We start from the raw sequence: 24,443 nt of genomic DNA on the forward strand, positions 1-24,443 counted from the left end.
TGTTTCTGGTGCTGACACAGAGATTCTGAGAAAGGCTCACCGCCTCACTACTGTCTGTTAATTGCCGACCATATCAAACCTTTCTGCATTCAAATCAGTGGCTATGATTAGATCTATTTACTTCCTTTTAAATACCCATCCTGTAGTATTTGAATTTTAAGGCCCCTAGAGCGATTTCTCTTTCCTTTGTATTTTTGTATTAAATCATTACCCACACAAGTCAAATCCTGTCTCCATTTAGAACACCTCTAAGAGGGTTATTCTAATGACTTAGAGGTGGTGTGAACCATCACAATACAAGTATCTGAGGACATGTTGTGTTTAAAAATAAAAGTCTCCTTCACTCAGTGAAGGACTTTATCAGCCCAACTTCTTGCTCTCTCTGTATCAGACACGATCAGTACATCCTCAGCCAATAATTTGCCATAAACAGTCCCTATAAAAACACCGGGCGGTCATATATATTCTCTTCTTTAAATCCCTCATGAAAAGCTTGAACAAGCAGCTACCACAACAACAAAACAGTCGTAAGTAGGACAAAATCGCATTAGTGTAACACATTCACAGTAGCCAACACTTCCTTAATCGGAGCCCAGGGAGCTCCACGTCAAAGTGCAATGTCACCGCAACAGGCAGCCAGCCCCACTGGTGCTTACCTATATTTATCGGCAAGTAATTAACCCTAAACTACTCAGACCTTCAAGATAAGAAATATAACTGGAAGAACAAGATTACCTAACTCTACTAATATCAGATGTTCTTTCATAAAGAAAAAAAAAATTGCAGACAATAGTTTACCTTGGAGATAAGGCAGATAAACTGTTAGACACATTTCAATACGAGAGATGTGGAATCAAAGCAAGTGTTATGAAAATTACCAAAAACACATCCTACCTTCTCAAGTTCCCCCTCAACAAAAAGAGACGTGGGCAACACATTTCTACACTGCCATTTCCCGTGTTTATTGCTATAACTGAAGCTTTTTTTTTTTTTTTTTTAATTTCAAAAACTGTAGAAAAGCCTAATTCCCACAACCAACATTTCTGATTAAAGCACTGCTTTTGATTCCATTGAAACACTTTCCTTGGTCTCTTTTCCCTTTCCACTATCGTGGTATTTCTCCAAGTAGTCAAAAATCACACCATCTCACATTATCATTATTTCATATTCAATATAACCATGTTTTTAAGCTTTTCAGATGAAGTTAGATTATTTTATGGCCCACTTCTCAGCTACATTACAGCTAACACAAACGTGTACACAAACATTACATATGTTTTCATCAGCTCCTAAGCCAAGAGAACTTCAAAATATTAAACCCAAACTTCAAAAGTTTTAGATCTTTAATATTTAACCCTTCTAACTGAGGACTGAAATATTTACAGTCACATTTCTTTTATAATTATTATTAACATGGTCTGCATGCTGCTTTTTAAAAATGATTTTAAAACACCCCTCTTTGTGATAACTCTAGATAATAGCTAACAACCTCACATAAGAATCTTGGGTACTTACTAACCCACAGCAGACCAAACTTATTTATAGCTAAGTTGCAAGCTGGGGTTCGTGATCTCTTCCAGGCTCGACAATCTTCCAACCTCAGAATAACCACACCATAAAACAGCCAGGGTTATTTCACTACTGACAGAAAAGTAAACATTTGTGTACTAGGGTGTGCTTGCAGATGATTGCCCTGGCTGCCTGTACTGCAGCAGACAGTAAAAGCTATTCATAACAGGCCAAAATTCATGAAGGAAATTTAAAATTCTGAAAAGAATTTATGATCAAGATTTAACTTACGCCTTTAAAACACTGAGACAGGTGAGAGGATCTGAATTCTCCTCCTAACCATGAATGAGTTTTCCTATTTCACCTTTGGACTAGTTCTTTTAACCTTTAATAATTGCCAAATTTTTTTCTCTGAAACAGGTAATATTCCCTATATCCTTACACAGTGAAGGACAATTGACTATGAAGAAACAGCACTTCAGCTTACAGAAAAAAAAAGATTCAAACTGGTAAATAGCTACTGAAATTACTTTTAAAAGAAATTCTAACAGAATCCTGGCATTTTTTTGAGTTATAAGGAAGCAAGTTCTGTTACAAGAATCCTGGACATTAATAGAATTGGGTATGCGAGCAAAGAAGACATGCTACAAATGAAACAGTTCCAGAAAAGCCTGTTTTGTTGTCAGCTTGCTGCTCACTGTTCCATCTCACCCCAATCCTCTGCTTAACCACTCACAAGAATTTTTGAAGTCATTCTGCATATCCTGCTCAAACACCAGCAATCCTCAGAGGCCAAGAGTCCTTCAGGAAGGGTAGAAAAAAGCAGAGATGCAGCTAGTCAAGAACTAAATGATGAAACAGCCAAGAAACGATACAGCTTTGTACCAGTTACTGTAAGTAATTTTGTCTTGCTAGGGTTCCACAAGGCACTTGAGCACTGTTAACAGTTCTGGAATTTGCTAATAATACAGACTTGTTGCATTTCTCAGCTTTATGGACAGACCAGTGCAAGGAAAACATTTTAAAAACAAAGGCTTGAATTTCAATTCAAGAAGATAAACAACTGAAGTTCTACTGTGGTTTTTACCTATTGCATCTCTTTCCTGTGTTGCTAAATGTGCCTGTCATCTGAACATTTCAACTGACATACACACTGTGGTTTCCAGGTCCAAAATGTTTACAGCGATTATCAATATCTAGAAAGCTAAATGAATAAGCCTCTCACCAACCACAAACTGTGGAGCTCACCCTGAACACGGAATTCACTGCTGCATTCATTCTGGAACCCACATTCAGCGCAAAGGGTAACCACCTTAAACTACTGCATGTAGCCTTCAACTCAGTGATGTAGTCACAAATGTGCTGCCAGGAAAAAGGCTGTGCTTGAACTCCTGATAGTATCACTGGAAGTTGGACTGTATGAGGATGAATTTCATCATTCTGTGAGAATCTTGTTACCCAATCTAGTCATTTTAATAAAGTTACTTAAGAATAGATTGCAAACTCTGCAAACCGATGTTTCCATACCATCTGAACAGCAGACCAGTTCAGTTTGGCTTGTAACCCTTAAATACTACCAAGAAAATGAATACATTCACTAAGATGAAAGGGCAGAGAGGACCAAAGCCCTTAACCCCCTTGACCTGATAGAGGAGCACCCTGGGTCAGGCCTCCCACCACATGCAGCAGAAAGGACTTCAGTTGGTGACTGCCCCAGAACAAGTGGATCAATGGATGGCCGTGTAAGACGGGTCAGGCCCAACACCTACCCGAACACTTATCTGAGCCTAACCCAGCCACACCCAGCCTATTCACACCGTCTAGGGAAAGGAAATAACTTGCTTCCTTTAACGTGCCTTTGCTCAATGTTATTTAACACTTAGATGCGTGGAAGTTATAAACAGTACTTGGATTGATGATAATTTATGCAATTCACTCCTACTGACTTTCGTCAGCACCCAAGTCCACTGGCTAATGTACTGTAAATGAAAAAAAAAAATTGCTATAATCTGATCCCCTTCTAAATTATTGTTTGTTTTTTTTTGTTTGTTTGTTTTCTTAAACATTTCACCATGTCTCCTCTGAAGCAAGTCTCAGAGTGACAGTGAGAAGTCAGAACAGAGAACAAATGCACAGCTACTTTCAAGCCCACTAAAGTTGTTTTGGAAGGCTGGATCAACTGAACTGATTTCTTGGCTACTTATCTTGCATAAAGAATGGAAAGAAAAAGCTCTCTTCAAAAAAAAAAAAAAAAAAAAAAAAAAAAAAAAATTTATTTTTTTTTTTTGAGATATTTCTACCTCCTATCAAGCAGGTATTAAATAGAACCTCAAAAGCCAACACAGGAAATCCCCATCACACCTACCTACAGAGTCAACTGCAGCAGATTCACATATTTCCTGACAAAGTGCAAAGGATACATGTGACCTCTGCAATAAGGGACATTTAAAAAACAGAAGGGTTTTAGAATTTTTTTCACATTCGTTTCTTCTTTCAGACAGATAATAGAACGCTGCACAAACTCTAGTCAGTCACCTGTCTTAAATGCAGAGAAATCCATTTTCTGAGGTAAGGTTTTCCACAAAGAAATAAAAAAACAAAAACAAACTTAAGGGTCCTTTATCTCTACTATATCCTTAATGTTCAATCTCTACAACTCATGTCTTCCCCAGTCCTGCAATGTAACTTAGACTGCCAGCCGTACTGATGACCTTTAAATTAGAGACATGATGATTTAGCATATGGAATGAGGACTATACGTCAGTGCTGTCCCTCTGCTGTGAAATAATCCATAGCCAAGGAATTTGTGCTTTTTTTTTTTTTCTCTAGTGGTCTTCTCTATGTATTTACATTTATGCAGAGATTGAAAAAAGGGCCAGAAAGCATGTATTAGCCAAAAGGTATGACACAACTGAGTCAGCTCAACATGCAGGCTATTTAGATTTGCTTTTTTATTTTTCACTTAAAACAAAAACAAATACTTTGCATACCCCTCTATCAAAATATATAATCTCAGAAGAACTTGCCTGGTCTTCTCTTACACTGTTTTGGATCCTCCTTTCATTTCCATTTTTACTTCATAAAGCATAACAGCTCTTAAGAAAGCAATTCCTTTATATATGACTCCACGAGACACAGCAAGCCAAATGAATACTGTTCAAGCCCACCACATACTTCATGCCAGCTCCACTGCTTGTCAGACCTTTCCCATCAGCCACTTCAATGCAACAGAAAACTCCCCAGAATACCCAAAAAAAGCAGATGCCGGTGGCTTTTGGAGCATCTGATGTGATTTGAAGGCAGCACAACCTGCAGGTGGGAGCAATGCAGAAAGCAAGACCTTCCCCTCCCCTGTGCTCCTTCTCCGCAAGCGGAACGCCAGGTTAGCTCAGATGCTCACGACAGCTCTGCCCGTCTTTTTAGCAGTCAGACCCAAGATTCTTCTGAATCACCGCATTAGCCAAATTAAACATCAATGTCAGCGCCTCATTACTTTCTGTAATGATAACTATATTACCTCTCAATCACAGCTCTTAAACTTGAGGTGATCTTCAACTTTGTCCAATCCTTTCTCAAGCCTGCCAGCAAACCACTCCAGTTCTCCTTGCGTAACTCCAAACCCCATGAATACTCTCCTGTCCATTGCCTAGTGCAAAACATGTTGACCAAACATCCTGATCCTCCCCATGTAGTAACTGAATTCTCATCTTCCAGTTTTCTAATCTGTACGTAGCACAATGCTAAAATCCTCCTCTTTACCATTCTTACAGCATTTTTGGCAGAATTCTGCACAAGTACATTTACCCTTCTGTTGTCTAAACCTTATGCTTTTTCATCTCATTCTCTAAGCCCATCTCCCTTCAGCGCGACAGAGGCCTTCTTCACCCCCCTATCAAGACTGGAACAGAGGATAGCACCTAAGGAGGGAAATCTTTTCTTTAACAGTCAGCTTCCATCACTCATACTTTCCAACTACTTTCTTTGTGTTTACCACACTTGTAATCAACACACCCGCCTACTTAGCTAAGTTAAGGTATACAGCCTGTGTGTACACTCCTCGTCTGCTCACGTTATATTTGGGCTAGAACACCCCAAATATGCCCATAACACAATGTAAAATGCTAGAGTCATCTTTGTCCACGTATGGAGGTTTATACAGTACTCTCATTAAGACAGAGGCTAGACGTCTTTGTAGTCCTTAACTTAATTCTCAGCCTTAAAAAACAAAACAGAACAGATAATTATGTGTTTGTACCTTCATAATCAAACTTTTACCTTCCACGTTGTACAACAATGTATCATGCAGTGGTGTCCACAGTGTTAAGACACCAGCATTTCATATATATATATATATTTTTTTTGAGGAAACTGATGTTTCTGTGAAAGCTAAACTATTTCTCTCAGCTGTTGCAGTCAGAATATGTAATTATTTATCTAAAACCTCAGCACTTTATATCACTTACTCTATTTCCAAGCACAAATAAGCTGTTTTTTTTTTTGTTTTTTTTTTTTAACAAACACACATGTAATTTTAAAAACACAAGTTAAATACAACAACAACAAACCTTTGTTTTGTCAGTAAGCTGAAGTTCCAAGCAGCATATACTCATTCCTGCATTGCTGAGGGGGATATCTGTTATCCCCATTTAAGAGGTTTCAAGAAGGAAAAGGTTCGGCAAATTATCTGCTCCCATATTGTAATGTCTGTAAAAAGCAGAATTTAAAAGCAACTTCTATCAATGTGCCAGTTGAACCAAAACTACATATTCCTCTTAGTGATTTAGAAAACCTGAATTTAATTTCAAAAGAATGTGTAAACTCTTTTTCTACTACTTGCTAACCTGTCTTACCAACGCAAGAACTAGGAGGCTTACACCCCATGATCTATTATCTAAGATTTACTTGAGGAAGAACATTTTTCAGAGAATCCCTGGATATTACAAGAAAACTACTTTTATGGTGTACTCCCATATGAAGACTACAATGATGATGAATATAAACATCAAAATCATTTGCATGTAACAATACTGCTGGCAAGTGCAAATAAATAAATGCCCAACTAGATATTTGATGCTTTAGAAGCAATTTTAATTAGAAGAAAAAAAAAAAAAAAAAAGTAGTGACTCCTTGTTAACACATAATAAAAAAGCCTCTTGCTTTACCCAGTGGAAGAGTATTAAGAAAGGACTTTTAGACAAAGTAAAGCCTGAAGAGCTAAGAAGCTTCACCTACTTGTACATTGTCTAGCCCCAGGGCATTAAATTTCATCCAGCCATACCTATACTGCACCCAGACATCAGGTGTGACTACAGAAAGGTGTATCATCATCACTATTATTGACTAAAGCAACTTTTCCCAAAAGATTCTACTTTTGATCAGCAGAAGGTGGTGAAATGGAGATTCAATCCCTCCTCTAAGCTGTATTCCAGCACTGCTAAAAATATGTGCTTAGTTCAAACCTTGAGACTTCAGTTTACACCCTCTGGGGTTTCATCCTGTGCTGATCCATTAGCAAGACTTTCAGTAGTCTAATTCCTCCCCATAAACGGATAGGTATCACACCATCTTGCGCTCCTTTTTGAGAAGGCAAACATACTGACCTCCTTAAGTCCCTCACTGCTTGGTATATCCTTGAGCCTTCAATTCCTTTATGCAGTTGCCCCCGCTAAAACCTTACAGTTTTCCAAGATTCTTCGATACCAGTTTTGGTTCAGAACCCCAGAAGCTCCACCATCAATCACTGCTCCATGCTGCAGCTCCCTTATTTCTACAGAGTCATCACATCACTCTGCTCTGACACATCTCATGATAAGCATCAAACAATTTCTCTTCAGTCAGGACTTGTAAATGCACTCTGCTTCTACTTTTCAGACTAGCTTCCTATCCTGCAGATCTGGCCTGTGTATCTTTTCAGATGCGTTTTCTCTTTCTTTACTTCTTTTTAATGGATTGCACAAGTCCATTTTTTTGCCTTCATTATTTGTGACTTACCATCATCATAAATATCTGTAAATGTTTTTATCAGCAGTTGCATTTACTTCAGATCACCAATGAAAGTATCAAGTAGAAACATCAAATAGTGACCAAATAGTGTTTTCATGACTTTGCATGAAGTTTTACATTATGCTAGCAAACCTGTGTATTCCCAGAATTCTGCTTGGAAAATATTTTTTCAAAATGAAATGTTTCGCATAACTACCACCTCATTGTTAACCATTTCCCAGCCCTGGAGATGCTCAGAGCTCAAATGGACAAGGTGCTGAGCCATCTGATCCGATGCTGAAGTCATCTCTGCTTCCAGAAGGGGTCCAGCTGCAAGTCCCTTCCTTAATTTTTAATGTAAAACCTTAAATTAACACTACTTAAAATGTAATTCCAGTCGACTTTATATTTTGTTGTACGTCATAAAGCTTTGATAATGACATGTCTCTGGTTTGATTTGTTTTTTAAACTTACAGCTTTTACTCTAAAAATGTTGTATTGCACGTGCATCATTACTCATGTGAGCTGTCTCGCTGAAGTTAGCCAGAATACTTGGAGTTTAGCATGGACACAATTATGTCAATTTGCTCATGTTTTTCATTGTATTTGATGCACATGGACACACAAAAAGGTGATACGTTTGCATAAAGTTTTGTTTATTGAATACTGAAGCTTTTGAATGTTAAAAATTTTATTTCCACAAATACTCAGCTCTACAGCACACAAAGATGCTCCTTTGTAAAAGTTTACAATTTGCAGTACTGGTGAGGAAGTACAGAACACTGCCCAAGCACAATCAATAGCTGTAGCACAACCACACAAACAAACGCAAAGAAACACAGACTCCGATCACTGAGAGACATTCTTTATCCCTATTAAAAAATATCTATCACAAAAGTAGATTTCGAGTAACCTAGTAAAGCCCCAGCACCCTTCAACAAGATGGTAACGTTGATGAAATCTTAACAGAAGAATATAATTTTTATTTTCTTGCCATCCAGTGTGGAATAGCTGCAGAGTAAATACGGTTCCTCCCCTCCCAACTGCTTTATCTAGGTCAAAAAATTCCTTAAAGGCAGGAAGTCGCAGGAAACAAATGTCACTACACATCAACTTTTTATCGTGAAAATAAGCAAGACAGTACACACAACCACCACCTTCCCAGTATTTCAGTATGAAGTTCCATGGAGGACACTAGCTTATTAGTGAACTCAAGTCTGTTGTGAAAATTCATCATATTCTGCAAAACACACGACTTCACACTGCTACATGACAAAACTGCAATGTTCTTTGAAATTATATTTGATTTTTCCAAGTGTTGTACATAATTTTACATAAGATAATGGGGCTTAAGGGGTCTTGAGGGTACTGCTGTATTTACAGAAAAATACAGTAAATCAGATGCACAGTCATCTTACTTGGAATACTTTAGGCATGACTGTGACAAAAAATTCTTCGCTCAGTGCGTGAGAATTACATATGCTTGGGAAAAAAACAAACAGCAGCAGAATTCCTCCACAGCAGAATCATTCACTAAAACACATGTACCTTCATGAAGGACTAATATTTACAAGACAATGTCATTTCCTGATTATAAGCAAATTAATCACATACATTCATTTTGAAAAGCAAGGGTGAAACATTACCTTACTTTCCTTATACTCATCTGATAGCAGAAGTTGTCTCTCCCTGCTCAAAACTTGGGTATTTCATAACAGACAAACAGGATTGTATTTAATTAGTACAGAGCAAAGAATGGTTTAATTTACACAGCTCTTGCCTCATTAATGTAACTGAAGGTAAGAATCTCAAAACTCATTTTCAACTACAGATTAATAGAACAGACAGTTTTAATCCTTACTTTACACCGTTACACCACAACGACACTAATTATGCTTCCGTCAGAACTCGAAAGCAACGAGAGGGAAGCCACCAATTTGTACGGTGATTTCCTGGCTTATATTATTTCATGTAACATTCCTAAGATCAGTAGAACTGTATACAAGATGTCCGTACTCAATTCTGCATATCAATCATACCAACAGAAAACGCAAGGCAAGTGCAACTTAATCCAAATCCAAACCTGTGAATTGTACCTCAGCTACTGGACTGGTGTCTGACAATTTGTAGCATTGTCTCAGTAACAAAAGCCATTTCACTCATAAGGTGTGTTCAGCTGAGAGAGAAACGTGAAAAAAAATGAGATGACAGAAACAACTGTTACACAAATGATGACTACAGAAACTTCATACTCATCTCTATTTTCATTTCAAATGGTACACGTTCTACCTTCTTCCTCCTACATTCCTTTCAATCAGATCCGGTTACAGTGAGAACACTACTGCCACAGAGCTTGACATTTGAGAATCTTAAAGTAGCCAAAAAAAGATCTATAAACATAAGCCAGTTAAGATTATTATTTCTTATGCCATGGGACAGTGTGTGCTACAGAAAGTAAAAAAAAAAAAAAAAAAGTTTCTGGAGTCCAATTTCTAAGTCACAGCCAAGTCCAATATTTTAGTTCTTTGCTGTGAGATAACCTCTAAGTAATTCATAGTTTTAATTCCAGTACGGAACTCCTTCATACTCATCTAAACCTGAATCAATCAGAAGGTCTCACAAACAATTCAGCCAGCTGTCTTCCTTACAAGCAACTGTATCTATCAGAAGTGTTATCAAAAAAGGGAAAAAGCAGGTGCCAATCCTGAGGTAATTGATCTATCCTTACAACTATATTCCTTGGGGGAAAAAAAGTGTTGTTTGATTTCCTAACACTTAAATTCATAAAGCAATTCTTTAAAACATGAACCAAGCTCAAGCCAAAAACAAAACAAAACAAAAAGCATACAACGTTCTTCCTAAAAGAGCAGCTAGCACTATCTAAGGAGATACTACAGTCCTTTCCTCTCAACTGGTAAGCCAAACCTGAACTGCTTCCAGCAAAAAATTTTCATTGAGCATGTGTGCAACCACAATGCATATAGCAATCACATCTCTGCATATAATTTAAGCAACCGCCAAAAATTAAAAAAGCACACTGATATATTAGAGGTTCTTTACAATCTGTTGCAGTATCCTGCATGTGTAATGCTGAACACAAAAAATCTTCCTGAAGAGTTTACTTAGTGAATATACTCGATCCTTGTTCAGAATCTACTGGCTTCCATCACCAGGAAAGCTTCTACTACTTAAAAAGCACTTTGTAGTTCCAGACCACAACACCAAACTAAAAATATTGATTTGGCCCTTTGTACACTAAGGGGAAAAGCACTAGTACACAAACAGATGTCTTTTTAGTTTTCAGCCATAGAGACCTGCCTTAGGATTAGTCAATAGGTGTTAAGCTAAAGTGAGATGCACTCAACATGGTTTAGTATAAGAGCTCCTATACTCAGTAAACAATAAAGAAGTCTATAAAATGAATGACAGAATAGGACAATTATTTGCAGTTTCTTATTATAAAAGATCTAACTTCAGTTGTATCAAATGAAATTACCAGGTGTAAAGCTCAAAAAGCTCAGCAAAAAAGATCATCACAGGCTCCAAATTAAGCTGTGGAACTCACTGCTGAAAGTGATGTGGATGTAAGAAGTTTAAAGAGATTTGGGGAGGGGGAAGGGGGGGAAAAGAGCAAGTCATTAAAAAAAATGTAAACATTAAATGATTTGAACTCAGAAAGAAATCAAACCTAACTGGGATCCAAAAGAATAAACAAGAGAAGCATAACTATTTAATTTTGTCAATTTTTTATACTCGTCCCTAGGCATCTACGGCTGGCCACTCTTCAAGACAGGTAACAGACTGGATGCATCTTTGCTCTGCCTTAGATACTGCTCCAGTGCTAGTGGTATCTTGTCTTATGATTCCCAAATCTACTTCCACAAGACCAAAGCCAAAAATAATCATTAATCTACAAAATATGTCTTTGTCCAAATGAACACACTCTGTCTTTGAACAGTCAGGCCTAAAATGTCAGGATCTTTGTGAATTTAAATGCTACCATGCAAAGTACATCCAAGCCACTGACTGTAACATGAAAGAAAAAAAGGGGGTGGGGGGTGGAACAACACACACAACAATCCTTTTTCAGAGCTAAGCTGTACCCAAAAGTCAGTCTGTTTTTCTCCAGCTGTACAGTTACATCTGTCTGCAATCCTGCCTCTCCAAAAGCTGTATACAAGAGCTCTGTCACCAACAGCTGCAGTGCCCAACATAAAAGGTATTTTTCAAAACAAGTACCTCAAAAGTCAAGCATCAATGTTATTATTTATCTAGCGATATATCCTAAAATGCTTTTACTGAAGTCAGGGGAAACTTGACAAGCATCAAATGAAAACAATTAAGAAACATGGACTTTATAAGCTGCAGCAGTGACAGTCCATGGATCTTAAAGGTAGCTGCAAGAGACTTAACTGAATTGCTCAGATTTGTGTGCATTTAACATGCAGTTCTAACACTTATTCAATCCCATGCCTCTGTGCATTATGACCTTGACGGGAGAGCTACTTACTGGACACGAACAAAAAAATGGCTATTTTTTCCCTAGCGTCCATTTTAATCATCTAACAAGATGACAGCTGGTTTGTATACACACAAGGACGAATGTGAGTCTGTCAAGAATCAGAAAAACAAAAACACACTTCCCACTGATATTACCTCCTGCTTGATAACTGAAATGCTTGAACTGTGAGTGAGGCTTCCAGGGAAACATTAAAAATAGAGACCAAAACAGTTATCTTAATGCGCAGTAATTCTGTGTTACTGGCACTTTTATTTGTAGAAAGAAAGATGCCTTTATTAGAGCACGTATAAGCAGACTCTAATAACTTAATTTCCCCAGATGTTTAAAACGTGTGGTTTGCAGGAGACTAGAGTTGTATTTCTGCTTTTCCCTTCCAAAAACAGGAAGTTCAGTAACATTATTAATGCAATCATGTTTAAACACTGTGCTGAAATCAAAAAAGGCCAAGAAGACATGAATCACATGTAAATATTAGGGACAATTAAATAAGACAGTTCATGTCTGTAACAATATTTCACTTGGAGTCATCTGTAAGTCACTATTTATTAGTGACAGAGATGGATGCTTCATTCTTAGTTTCCAAGATTGCTTCAAAACCAATAGAAAGAACAGGCCACTCTGTGTTTTTTTGTTCTAACCTCACCTGCCATTAAAGAAAATAAAATTCAAGTGATTGCGTAGTCATAGGCAAAGCATATTACTGGCAACGCTGAAGGATTAACCACCACCACCAAAAATAGATCTAGTGATTACTTGAGCTGGAGGTTAGCAATCATCAATCTTCAACTTGCACCAAAACTGCTTTCCTTCCAGTCACGTTTCAGGTGTCAGTTAATGCGTATATTACACAGTAACTAAGTTTGATTCTTAAAATCCAGGAGATCATCTTCAGTGTGACCAGTTAAATCTACAATGAAACTCAAGAACACAGCTACAACGTTATTAGTCATCAGCAATTCACAGTAATGACTTGCCATAAGCAGATAACGTCTGCTTTGAATTTGTCTGAAGACGTCTATGCTAAAAAAAAAAAAAAAAAAAAAAAAAAAAGACTTTGTAAATAATGAAACTACTATTTCCCTATACAACACCAGTAAGACTTCTCTGATGAAGTTCTGTATTTTTAAAAAAAATAATAAAGCAGCATTTGAGCTTAACCACTGATTTAACTATGACCCTGTTGAATGTGCCTGCCCTTCAAGCTAAAACTCGTCCCCATGCTTGTTGACTAAAGAAATCTGAGTACATTTGGTGCACACACTGCTCCATTGTTTCTAGCCAGGACTGAAGGTATGCCACCTTTTATTTACATGACTTATTGGAAGATCACACCTATATTTTGTAAGGAGATAACTACTTTAACCAGCTTACAGATCTTGAAACAGAAAGCTACAAGCGTGCAGTCTAACAAATGGTGTAATCACTGAGCACACTAAGTTTCAAGTAAGTGTAGTTTCTGTAAGCACCACCTACGTACACTCATGAAAAAAAAAAATTTAACTGCAGAGAAGTTTTCATCATTGTTCATTAAAAAACTGACACCAAAAAAATCCTTCAGTATTATCTTTCCCTTAAAAAGACAACACTGACAGAAAAAAATAAATTACAAGACAACAATTACATGGACAGCATGAAGCAGCGCTAATTTTTTCCTGAGGAATTAAGCATTTAACAGAATGCTACTGACTAAATTACTCAAACTAATTCTAGACTGTAATCAACATATGTAATGCACAATGACTTACTTACAATTAGTGTATTGCACCAAACTGTTTATAAAGAAGGAAGTATTTGATCTGTATTTCATAAATGCTTTAGATTAAAATATAGACTAACCACATGCCAAATGATTATTAATATTAAAAAGCAGAAAGCAAAAATAGAAGTTACAGTTAAAGGTCAAACAAGTCATCCAACTGTATTCATGATTATACAACTCCACACATACTGGCACTGTTAAAGCCTTTCAGAATGAGCACTTCCTAGAAAGCAGAAAGGTAAGACAATTTGATTTTTTACAGATAAACAAGATGGGGAAACTAACGCAAAAGACGTCAAAGTGGAAAATATAAACCATCAAAGCCCTAAAGAAAGTTTAAAAACTTATAAGACGTTAAGAATGTGTCACCAATGGCACGTGCTTTGTAAAGCTAAACCTCATAACCTTTTAGGTACTTCTTAGTCAAGCTACCTAAAATTATTCTGAGTCAAAACACTTTCACTCTTCCCACGAGACTCCTCAGAACACAGATCACTTATTTACAGCTCAACATAGCCTTAACCACGGTAGGTAGGCCTCACGTACTCTTCTAGAAAATTATTTTGCAAGGACAGTTAATATTTGCTAATGGCAAAGGAATGTATTACCGTTTAAAGCCTCCTGATGCATTTACTGTCACATACGGAAACAGGTCTTAAAACACTAGCACTAGCGAAAGTATTTCACATGGATGATTCAGTTTAGTCATTAAAAAAAAATCACTGGTACAATCCGACAAAGAGCAAAAACCACCACAAAAAATCTGTAGGCAATCCCCCCCCCTAAAAAAAATAAACCCTCTACATTCAGTAAAAGCACCGAGGGTGTCACAAGGTTTACTCAGCACCAATCCTCAATTCAAAAATCCCAGATATGCGGATAACCACTTGACTGGTTCCCTTTGAAGCACGTAAACAATACTCAAGGGTGTATCCAGTTCTGTTTGCTCATTACAATACCTCCGAGCACTGCTGCAGACAGCTTTGCTCCCAAACTCACACCAGCTCCGTGCAAGACAGGGCGCTGGAGCAGGGTCACCGTTTGTCAGCCGCCAGCCCCAGGCTCCCCGGCTTTGCAGCGGCCCGGAGGGCCAAGCACGGGGGGCGGCGGAGCGGGCACACGGCGGGGAGGACGCGGCCGAGGGGCTGCTACCCTGGTGCCGCAAGGGGAGCAGGGGCGGCGGGGAAGGAGGCCTAGGAGGCGGCCGGCACGGCGACGCTGTCCCCCGGCTGTCACCCCCCGTGCGGCTGCCGAACGGCGACAAGCTGGGGGGGCAGCACCCCGCCGCGACACCCGGGGCGAGCACGGGGCAGCGCGGCCGGGCGGGGGCAGGCCCGGCCCCGGTGTACTCACACTCGGGGCAGCTGCAGCGGCGGCGCTCCCCGCCTCTGGAAGACGCCGTCCACGAAGACGCCGTTCTTGCCGAGGCAGCGCAGGTAGAAGTCCCCCCCGCCGCCGCCGCCGCCGGTAGCAGCGGCAGCAGCCGCGGGGTCGCCCTGAGGCGCAGGAGGCGGCGGCCCGTCGGAGCCGGCCGGCGGCGGCGGCGGTGGCGGCGGCGGGGGCGCGGCGGTGAAGATCTCCAGGTGGCGGCGGGAGATGAAGCTGGAGTGGCCCATGCTCACGTCCACCGAGCCCTGCGACGAGTTGCGGCCGATGGTCACCGAGCGCTTCTTCATCAGGTACTCGAACTCCCGGCCCTCCAGCCGCGCCACGGCCGCCGCCGCTGCCGCCGCCGCCGCCATCTTAGCGAGCGAGGGAGGGAGCGAGGCCGGGAGGCCGCGAGGCAGCGAGGCCGCCCTGCGCTGCGCCCCTCCGCCCGCACCGGCCCCGCAGCCGCAGCCGCCGCCAGCCACAGGCAGGGAAGGGGCCGCCGCTCCCCCCTCCTCCTCCTCCTCCTCCCCCTCCCCCCCCCCGCCCGCCCTGACGCACTCCGCCGCCCGCTGATTGACGGCGGCGCCGGGCCAATGGGCGGCCCGCACGCCCATGGGGCTATGGCGGAGCGGCCAATGAGGAGCGGCGCTGAGGACGGAGCCGCGCTGCACGTTCGGCTGGCGGGGGCCGGGAGCGCGGGGGAGGGCGGCAAAACGCGGAGCGGAGCCCCGAGCCCGGAGCGGAGCCGGCAGCGGGCAGCGCCCCCGCGCCGGGGCAGAACGGGGCCGGGAGGCGAGGCGGGGCCGGGCGGGGCGCGCTCGCTCTGCCCGCCGGGGCCGCGGGCTGCCGGCTGCCCCCCGCAGCCCCTGCCCTCCTCCCGGGGCCGGGGGCACCTGCGGGAGGCCGCTGGCCCCGCCCGCAGCTCGAGGTCGGGCGGGCGACACATGCCGGGGGCTGGCTGCTGCGGGGGAAAGCAGCCCGACCCCGGGAAGGCAGGCGGGGGGGGCACCCAGCCACGCTGCACCTGGGAAGCCGTGTGCTGGAACTGCCCCCGTCAGCCTCAAATAATCACGGAAAAAAAAAAATTAATAAGGTTTTGCGCACCACAGGGATTTGACAGCCTTTTGAGAAGGGGGGTGATGCTAGAGGCAACTCCGCATCTATGACATCCACATCATACAAGTGCAGTGCTTTGAATTTAAAAGTTTCAGGCGAGACAGTCTATTTGCGCGTACACCTGACTCAGCCCTAGTTTTCTCTAAGAACTAGGGCATGAGAAGTAAGCAAGCGATCTGACGTGACAAAACAGAATTGGACCTCCAATCGCTGTAACCGATTCCTCACTGAGGGTCAGAGTACATCGAAGAGAGAAGTGTCAGAAAATAGGAAAAAGCGATCAAGAACCCACATCAGCATTTCTGCTTCAGAATATTACAGGTTCCCAAACGGAAGGCATTAGTTGTGCTCACCCAAATGTAGCACCTGCATCAGGAACAGCGTACCTGACCAAAACCCTGTAAACACGTCTGCAGTGCTCCTCTGTTACAAAGACCAGGCACTGTCAGGATTGAGACGAAAACAATTAAGAAGCACTTTTGCCTATAAACAGTGAAGTGGGTGCTAGAAATTATCTATGCCTATAAACAGATGCATACACGGCACACTCCTCATCGCAACAGCCCAGATAGCCTTACAAGGTTTCCAAGCAGTTAAGTTGTGTTTGTTTCCCGGACAGTACTGAAATTCATTTATTAATTCAGAAAGCATAAGTACTTTCCTCGGTGGTACATAAATGCTCTGCAAGTATTGGCAATAATCGTTAAAAACATTCTTATGTTCTGGTCAAAACCAATCAACTCACTAACAAACACCCAGTACTAAATTTGAAATTCAAACTTCTGGTTTTGCACGTCCGAGCCAACAGAGCTTTAATCGTAGAAATCCTACATTTATGAGCCAGAACAGCACACCGTACACGCTACCTGCAAGGTCTGGCAAACCTTATTTTTTACTCCTAGGATTGTGTCAACACGTGCTATAAACAACTACGATACAGTTCCAGAACAGTTACGTCCATTTATCTGATTGCATTATCACATCAGACACAGTGAAAAATATAGCAACGTTTAGAGAGCTGGTTTCTTTTACGGAAAACTTCAGTTAAATCTTGCCCACACTTTGTTATTTAGAATCAGAGTTTCTTCTATACCAACATATGTTTGGCACAGAAAAGATACAGCATCAGAGAGCCAGTTATGACTCCCAGATTCTCAACGTTTTTTTTTAAATCTCTTGGCTGTGGTCTGACTACAGCAATGTTGTGCCTGCTTTGCTAACAATTGGTGAGGGATCCTGAGGGGTACGGCGGCTGAACATTACCGATGGATTTCCATCTCCTAACACGCTCCCACACCCACAGAGAGAGGAAACAGGCCGATTGGGACAGCAGCCAGGCAGATTCCCATCAGGCCAGCAGCACTTTCTACCGCTCTTATGGTTGCTCAGTCCACAAAGCTTCGAAGCATTAATGATACTTTTAACATTTTCCATTATGCGAATCACAACTTTGTTTAATTTGTGTTAATTTATTAATAACATCCGATCCTAAACTCACAAGCTGATATTAGTTCCTGTGCTTCTCATAACAGAACGGGGTAGAGAACAGTTGCTAACACAGAATGCCAAGTAGAGTTTTATAATATACACTGAAAATACTTTGAGTGTCCAACGATCAGTATGCTACCCGATAGAAAGCGTCTAGCAGAAAGTCTGTTTACTTTCCTATTTCCAACACTGTAGAGCAAACAACAAATTCTGTTGTCAAAAGTAATACTCATTTTAAGATCTTGTTGACATCTTTCTGCCAATGTTTTTCTAAACTGGTGCAGATTTAGTCATTTTCTTTGTGACCATACAAAATCAGTTTTAAGGTCATTCCAACCTGCCCGCTTGTAGTTCTGTTTTCTGTTGGATAAGGCAGGGAGTGGAGCAGTTGGAAGTGGAAGAACCATTCAATCTACACGCAATTCTCCTGAGCTGTTCTGAGACACCACACTCCCCAGAAGTCCACTGAGTGAACATAACCCAGTCCTTATCTTAGAGCTGTACAGCAGATGCATATTATTCCACACATTTTTTTTTACCCATCGCCTTTAAGGGTTAGCAAAAAAAACTTCAATCTCCCCCAACCGCCCTATGGTTACCTTGACTATTGAGGACAGAACTGGGACTCCAACCTACTGAACAAAATTAAATCTTTTGAGGTGCTGCCATTGCCACTGAAGCAAACGAAGCTCTCAGAGCAGTCTCTGCGTTTCGCCACTCCTGGCCCTCTGTACCAAGTGGCCAAATGCTCTCCAGTTCACATTGAACTATGCAGCAGCGTGTTTGCACCACAGAAACTGAGACTCAGCAAACCTTATTTCATCCTCTAACCTTACAACAATCTGACTGGAGTTTAACGGGAATGTATAAACATTAAGGTCTAATTTATTAATACTATTTTAATTAGCAAGCTTCCATTAAATGACTACATTGGATGTGATCTTTTTTTCCTGAAGCCCATGCTGTAGCAACCCAAGGGTGTCTATTTACAGTCTGCTTGTGCTTGGGGCTAGTGAACTGTCATATAAACAGAGGTTTTCTTTCCTCAGCTTTCACATTACACACGTGCTCTGTATGGAGGGCTACAAAGCAGCCTTCTCAAGATGCATATTTTCACCAATCCAAACACATGGGATGCTACCAGAGCAACTTGATGAATAATCAAATGGATTAAGTGACCTTAATTGCTTACTTTGACACAAGCAGCATTAAACAGCTTTTAAAAGCCATTAGGGGCTATCCATAATCTTTTTATTACAGCAAGTATCACAAGCTTTCAGTGAGATTTGATTTTTGTTAAACAAAAACCTACCAAGTAAATTTGCAAAACCACTCTTCAATAACATTCACGTGCAGTTTAACAAGGTAAGCACCTCAAATATTAAAACCTGCACAATTGAATAAAGATTTCATGTATTTATATCCCCTTCCTCAGCACCTGCCAAGCACACATTTTTTACTATTTACTAGGTGAGAAGACCTTAGTAAGCAGTAAAAACTCCTTCCAACACAGCCTCAAAACTGCTGCTATGCAGACCGCATTTTTAAGTAATCCTGATAACCACACTTGAACTCCTTACATGCTTAACTTTAACAACGTGTGTAAAACTTATTAGGATTCATGCTGTGATTCGCTTGTTTTCTCACAAACGCTTTTTTTTTTTTGTCAAGGGTAAGTATTAAAAAAGCATCATGTAAGTACTGCAAAATGTTAAAAATACCAAACGATCGGGATGGTGTGAAGCTCCCATGTTAAAAACCCAGCCAACTCTTGAAGTGACTTAAGAATTAATAGAAAAGAGCGTTTTACCTCAAATTAAGAACTAATAGAAGATAACGTCTTAAACTAAGAATAGAAGATAGTGTTTTACCTCAAATTAAGAACAGAAGGGGAAGATAGTGTTTTACCTCAAATTAAGAACTAATAGAAGATAGCGTTTTACCTCAAAAGAGTTTTGTCTTTTTCTTCCAAGGAGTCTTTCAGATCTCATGACTTAAGTAATAACAGAAAAAGACTGGAAAGCGTAACACTTTTAAAAGTGCCTGATCTTAAGGGTCTTTTCTATCCGAAATGGCCCCAAGATGAACGTCTCTCCCCTAGTTTCAGAGTCTGGTTTTGGGGTGCGGAGTCGCCGCACCACAGGAGACCAAAACTGGATGTTTAACCTTGCCCGCTACCCCATTTCCCTACTCTACAGCATCCTATTGACCTCGGAGGAAAGGAAACGAGGGCTTCGAGAGCCAGGACAGCCCTGTCAACCGGCATCTACCCGTGCAATCCCCCCCTCAGGCGCGGGGTATCTCCTGTGAGGAAAGCTCGCTTCCCGCCCTGCTACCCAGCCTGCTCCGCGCCCCCAACGCCTCATGGCGGCGGTGCCCCGGGCTCTGACAGCTTGGAGCCGGGCACCGGGGGGGGCTTTGCTTCACCGGCCGGGGATTTTACGGGACGAACGGAGCAGGGCTCGGCTCCACCGGCTGTTTGTAAACACTAGGAGGCCGTGGGCGGCGCCGGGAGCGCGGTCCCGGCACCGCCCCAAGGGTTCTGTGAGAAAAACGGGTCCGGGCAGGACTGAGGGAGGCGTAGCGGCGTTTTCTGACAGGATTATTTCACGGTTACGCCACAGCCCGTTGCCGGCTGAAGTTAAAACACGTTTTCTTGGGTTGTACGAGCAGTTTTGGGAGGCGACACCGTCACCCTCGAGCGGTTCTGGGAAGCAGGCGGTCACGCGCCTGAAACTGCAATGGAGTTAGAGAAGATGCTGTTGGTGACCAAAAAATAAAGTACACAACCTTAACGTCTCGGTTTGTTGCAAGCAACGGCAGACGACAAAATTCAGACAAACGCTCTAAATTTAAAATATCCCGTTCACCCTCAGAGGATAATTATTCACAAAGCAGCAGCTCTAAAAAACACCACAGGATTTTTTTTTTTTTCTTTAAAAGCCACAGCAGCAGTACTGCATGTTAACTGGGAGCGCAGAACCCCCACTACTTTGCAACTCTCCACTTCCCAACAGGTTACTGGTTTTACCACTAGGCTTGAATAATAATCAGAGAAGCTGACCTTTACCAGATGCAACATTTACCGTATTTAACATTGAGAATCACAGCTATTATTAATTATAATTGCAACTAAGCAAAATTTTTTGATTTTTCTTCACGTTATTTTGCCATTTTTGCCACTGTATATTTTACATACCTAGTCACTTGATCAGGAGCTGTAAAACTCCAAGTCAACAGTTCACAGTACCTGTTAAAACATACCTCAGACTGAAATGACTTCTCCGTTTTTGCTATCAGAATACATCAGTCCTGGAATATCACTGTGGAAAGGGTGTTTGCTGATTTTTATTTCTTTGAGAGCTCCAATTGTTCAGATTATTTGCTATGCATATGCCACTATAGGTATTTGAATAAAATTATATAACTTGCCATGAAAACTCAGAAAGGCTGGCACTTCTGTTTTAGAGGAACAGCAGCATTACAATCCATGAAATCTATTCACCACCATAGAAGAATTTCAACTTTTAACTGAACTCTTCTTCAGTCTCCTTCCAGCACTTCCACATCACATAACTTTATGATGTGTGTACTTTATGATGTGATTATATTTGAGTCCTGCACAAGTCATCAGGTGTTCAACCAGCCTCCAAAAATATCACAGAGGGGACAAACTGCAAACATTTCTAACATGCAGGGATCTTTTCAAGATTCACAGACACCTTAACATGGAAAGTAACATGTAAAAGACAGCATAGACTGGTCTTAGATTTTGTTGTTGTTGTTTGTTTTTAATGGTTATCAAAACATCAGTACCAAAATCCTTTTTTTCCCTCCTGCAGATACTCAGAATCCCAACATACAGTCACTGAAATATCAAGACTGAGAGCAAAAAAATGAAGTCTCAGCAGTCAGACCATTACAGTGCGTTAGAGAACAGCTAACCAGAGTCTGTGATCGGAAAGCCACCCATTACTGACAGTCTTTCAACAGGCAGAGGAATAAATCTCTCATCTCTGAGCATTCAAGAAAATATCTAAAGCTCAACTACTCTACCCCAATTTGTTTATTTTGCTAGTTGAATTAGTCTGTGGTTAATATCAGGTGATATTGGTCTATTTGCATTTCATTCTTTGAAAAGGATCCATGCAACAGACTATTCAAAGCAGCAAATAAACAATCCTCCTCGTGACTCAGATCTGAAGTTTCTTACCAGTGTTCTTGTGACATTTATTATACAGCATTCTGCAAAGCAGACCCATTGCCAAAAGGAATTGCCTGTTTGGACAAAACTGAACAGAAGGAAAATGTGAAGCAATTCCCTTATTTTTACAGTTCCTTCATTTACTTGCTACTTAATAACTCTGTCAGATGCAAAGATGCATCTAAGAAAAATAAACACATTGCTCCAAAAAAGAAGCAGCAGGAGAAAAATGGTTTCTCAACAGAAGCTATTGAACACTAATGTAAACAGAAGCACTTACATGCATTTAATATATACGGAATAATAAACAATATTTAAAATATATGTTTAAAACTTGTCTGAGGCTAGACTACAGCAGTGGATGGAAAAACTGTAACATGCATCAACTCCATAGCAAACAGCATATATAGCATGAGCTATGGGGCTTTATGCATTAACAGCTTCTGACTGGTAGAAGCAACCTGAAACTTGCTGAGTACAAAGCTTTTGCAGTTTACTACTGAAGACAGTAATATAGCAACCATAGAACCTAAATATGGTGGAAGAAATCTAGTAATTTTCTAACAGGATCCTAAGATACAAACTAAACCGAAAACAGATTAGAAATAGAGCAGTCATACTAGAAGGGAGCAGCTGAAGCATACACAGTATTTCCTTCTCTCCCAAGGGTACAAACTCAAAATTTAAATCAATCAGCTTTTACACATCACTATCAACTTATCTAATTCAAAATATTTTTGCAAAACATGCCTCCCTATGAGATTATTACTTTTAGAACATGCCCCTAAAAATATCTGCTACCCAAATCCTACACTGCTTACTGCTTTCACTTCCTTGCGGTTGGTCAGTGCTGGTAGGTGACTTTAAAAGTTCAATGAATATGATGCCAGCAACTCAATGATTCAGTTAGTGTGTTGCCAGGCTTCGGGGATTAAACTGAATTTCTAACTTTATTCTAATGAGTCTCAAATTACTATTTTTCCTCATTACACCACTAATACCATTTTTGGATTAAATTACCTTTATTTTGCTCAATAAAGGTCCTCCCTCAAAAAAAAAATAAATAAAAAAAACATGAACACCCAAACACATTTAGTAAATAGGCATTAGCAGGAATCAAATAATTACTGATGTAAGCACAATTATGCAATCTTGCCTGAGATAAATAACAATTAAATTACTTTTTGACATACTCCTACAGCGATTCCCAGTGATGATTTTAGTTGCAAATTCACAGACTTGTCAGATTGAACATGAGGTGAGTGGGTTTTTTATGTTTTGTTGTGTGTTTTACTTCCTCTAGCTTTTAATAGAAATTATGATCAATATAATTTTTTTATTATTATTTTTTAATTTCACACTAATCCCAAGAGGCTGGTCTCAGGTTGGACATGCTTTGAAGGTGGCAGTATGAATTTGTTTTGTGCCAGTATGACAATACCCTTAAGTACTGCAGTCCTTAACCTATTATCTCAGATGCCTTTTAGGGCTCTTGTCCTTTTTAATAGCCCATGTACAATCAAAGTGTGTTTCTGTAATGTCATAAGATTTGCATGCTCTCATTCGTTCATTTCTCCATTTTGATTAAACAAAAAAAGGAAAATACAGATAAGAGCATACCCTAAAATTACCAGCAGTAAGTTTTGAATTATATCCAGATACCATTTTCCATGCATGTTTTCAACTTACTCTGAAGATTGGACACCTGCGATTCTTTCCATCTTTATGCAAGCTTAAAAATGTAAATGTCGTTCAAAATCACTCCATTCATTTTCTTCTTTTGTAAGAAGAGACCAAAAAGCTATTTTTTTCAATACAGGAGCTATGGCAATTATTGAGCCAGGCTTTTAATAAGAACATGAGAGGGGAAGAAAAACATGTACAACGATCACAGAAACATACAGTGTACTATTATTCATCAGTCAATTTTAACTCCTTTGTGAGCCAACAGGCGGTCTGAAGTTGGCAAAAACAACTAATAGTTAAACGTTTGGAAAGCAGGACTCAACAGGAACAGAAACCGTAACTGAATACAACAAGATTGGAATGGAGGTAAGCAGGAGAGGAGAACAAATCACAAGACATCCGAACAGAAACACACTCCTATCTAATCATCATTCTTGGCCTTTTCAATTCCCAGGAGAGAATTTTAAATAGAGAACTTGCCCTCTTTGAGAACTCGTGGTTTCACTATACCATTAAATGCATTGGCACAACATTGCATTTTGGAGTCACCTTTGCTATTTTACACAATAAAAAAGATCTATATAGTAAAATCATCTTATCTTGCCAACAATATCAAAGAGTAATCAGTTTTGAACAAGTTAATTTGAAACCTTGAAATGTCCACAAAGTATCCCCAAACCCCTTTTTTCCCCCCTCCCTTTTAAAGACAGGATGAGGCAAAGCAGGGAAATGTAGAAAAGAATGTTCTTAAAAGCAGCATTTTTGGAGGCTTTGGAAGTAGTTTTAAATTAGAATCTTCATATCCT

At 40.5% G+C, this 24,443-nt stretch overlaps 1 protein-coding gene and 1 long non-coding RNA gene across 2 annotated transcripts in view; one reads left to right on the top strand and one right to left on the bottom strand.

The window, feature by feature from the left end:
- Positions 1-15,645, bottom strand: part of FOXK2 (forkhead box K2) — a 46,395-nt gene extending 30,750 nt beyond the window's left edge. Inside the window, exon 1 of the mRNA XM_082774830.1 lies at positions 15,126-15,645. Coding sequence (XP_082630956.1) covers positions 15,126-15,514 — 389 coding nt within the window. The 5' untranslated portion in view covers positions 15,515-15,645. The remainder of the gene's footprint in view (positions 1-15,125) is intronic.
- Positions 15,319-21,951, top strand: LOC309885175. Its single transcript, XR_014318736.1, has 2 exons — positions 15,319-15,451; positions 21,590-21,951. It is a non-coding gene; the product is annotated as an uncharacterized lncRNA (long non-coding RNA).
- The last annotated feature ends 2,492 nt before the right edge of the window (positions 21,952-24,443 follow it).

This window comes from Aythya marila (genome assembly GCF_965140915.1).
Source record: "Aythya marila genome assembly, chromosome: 18".
NCBI classification, from domain to species: Eukaryota; Metazoa; Chordata; class Aves; order Anseriformes; family Anatidae; genus Aythya; species Aythya marila.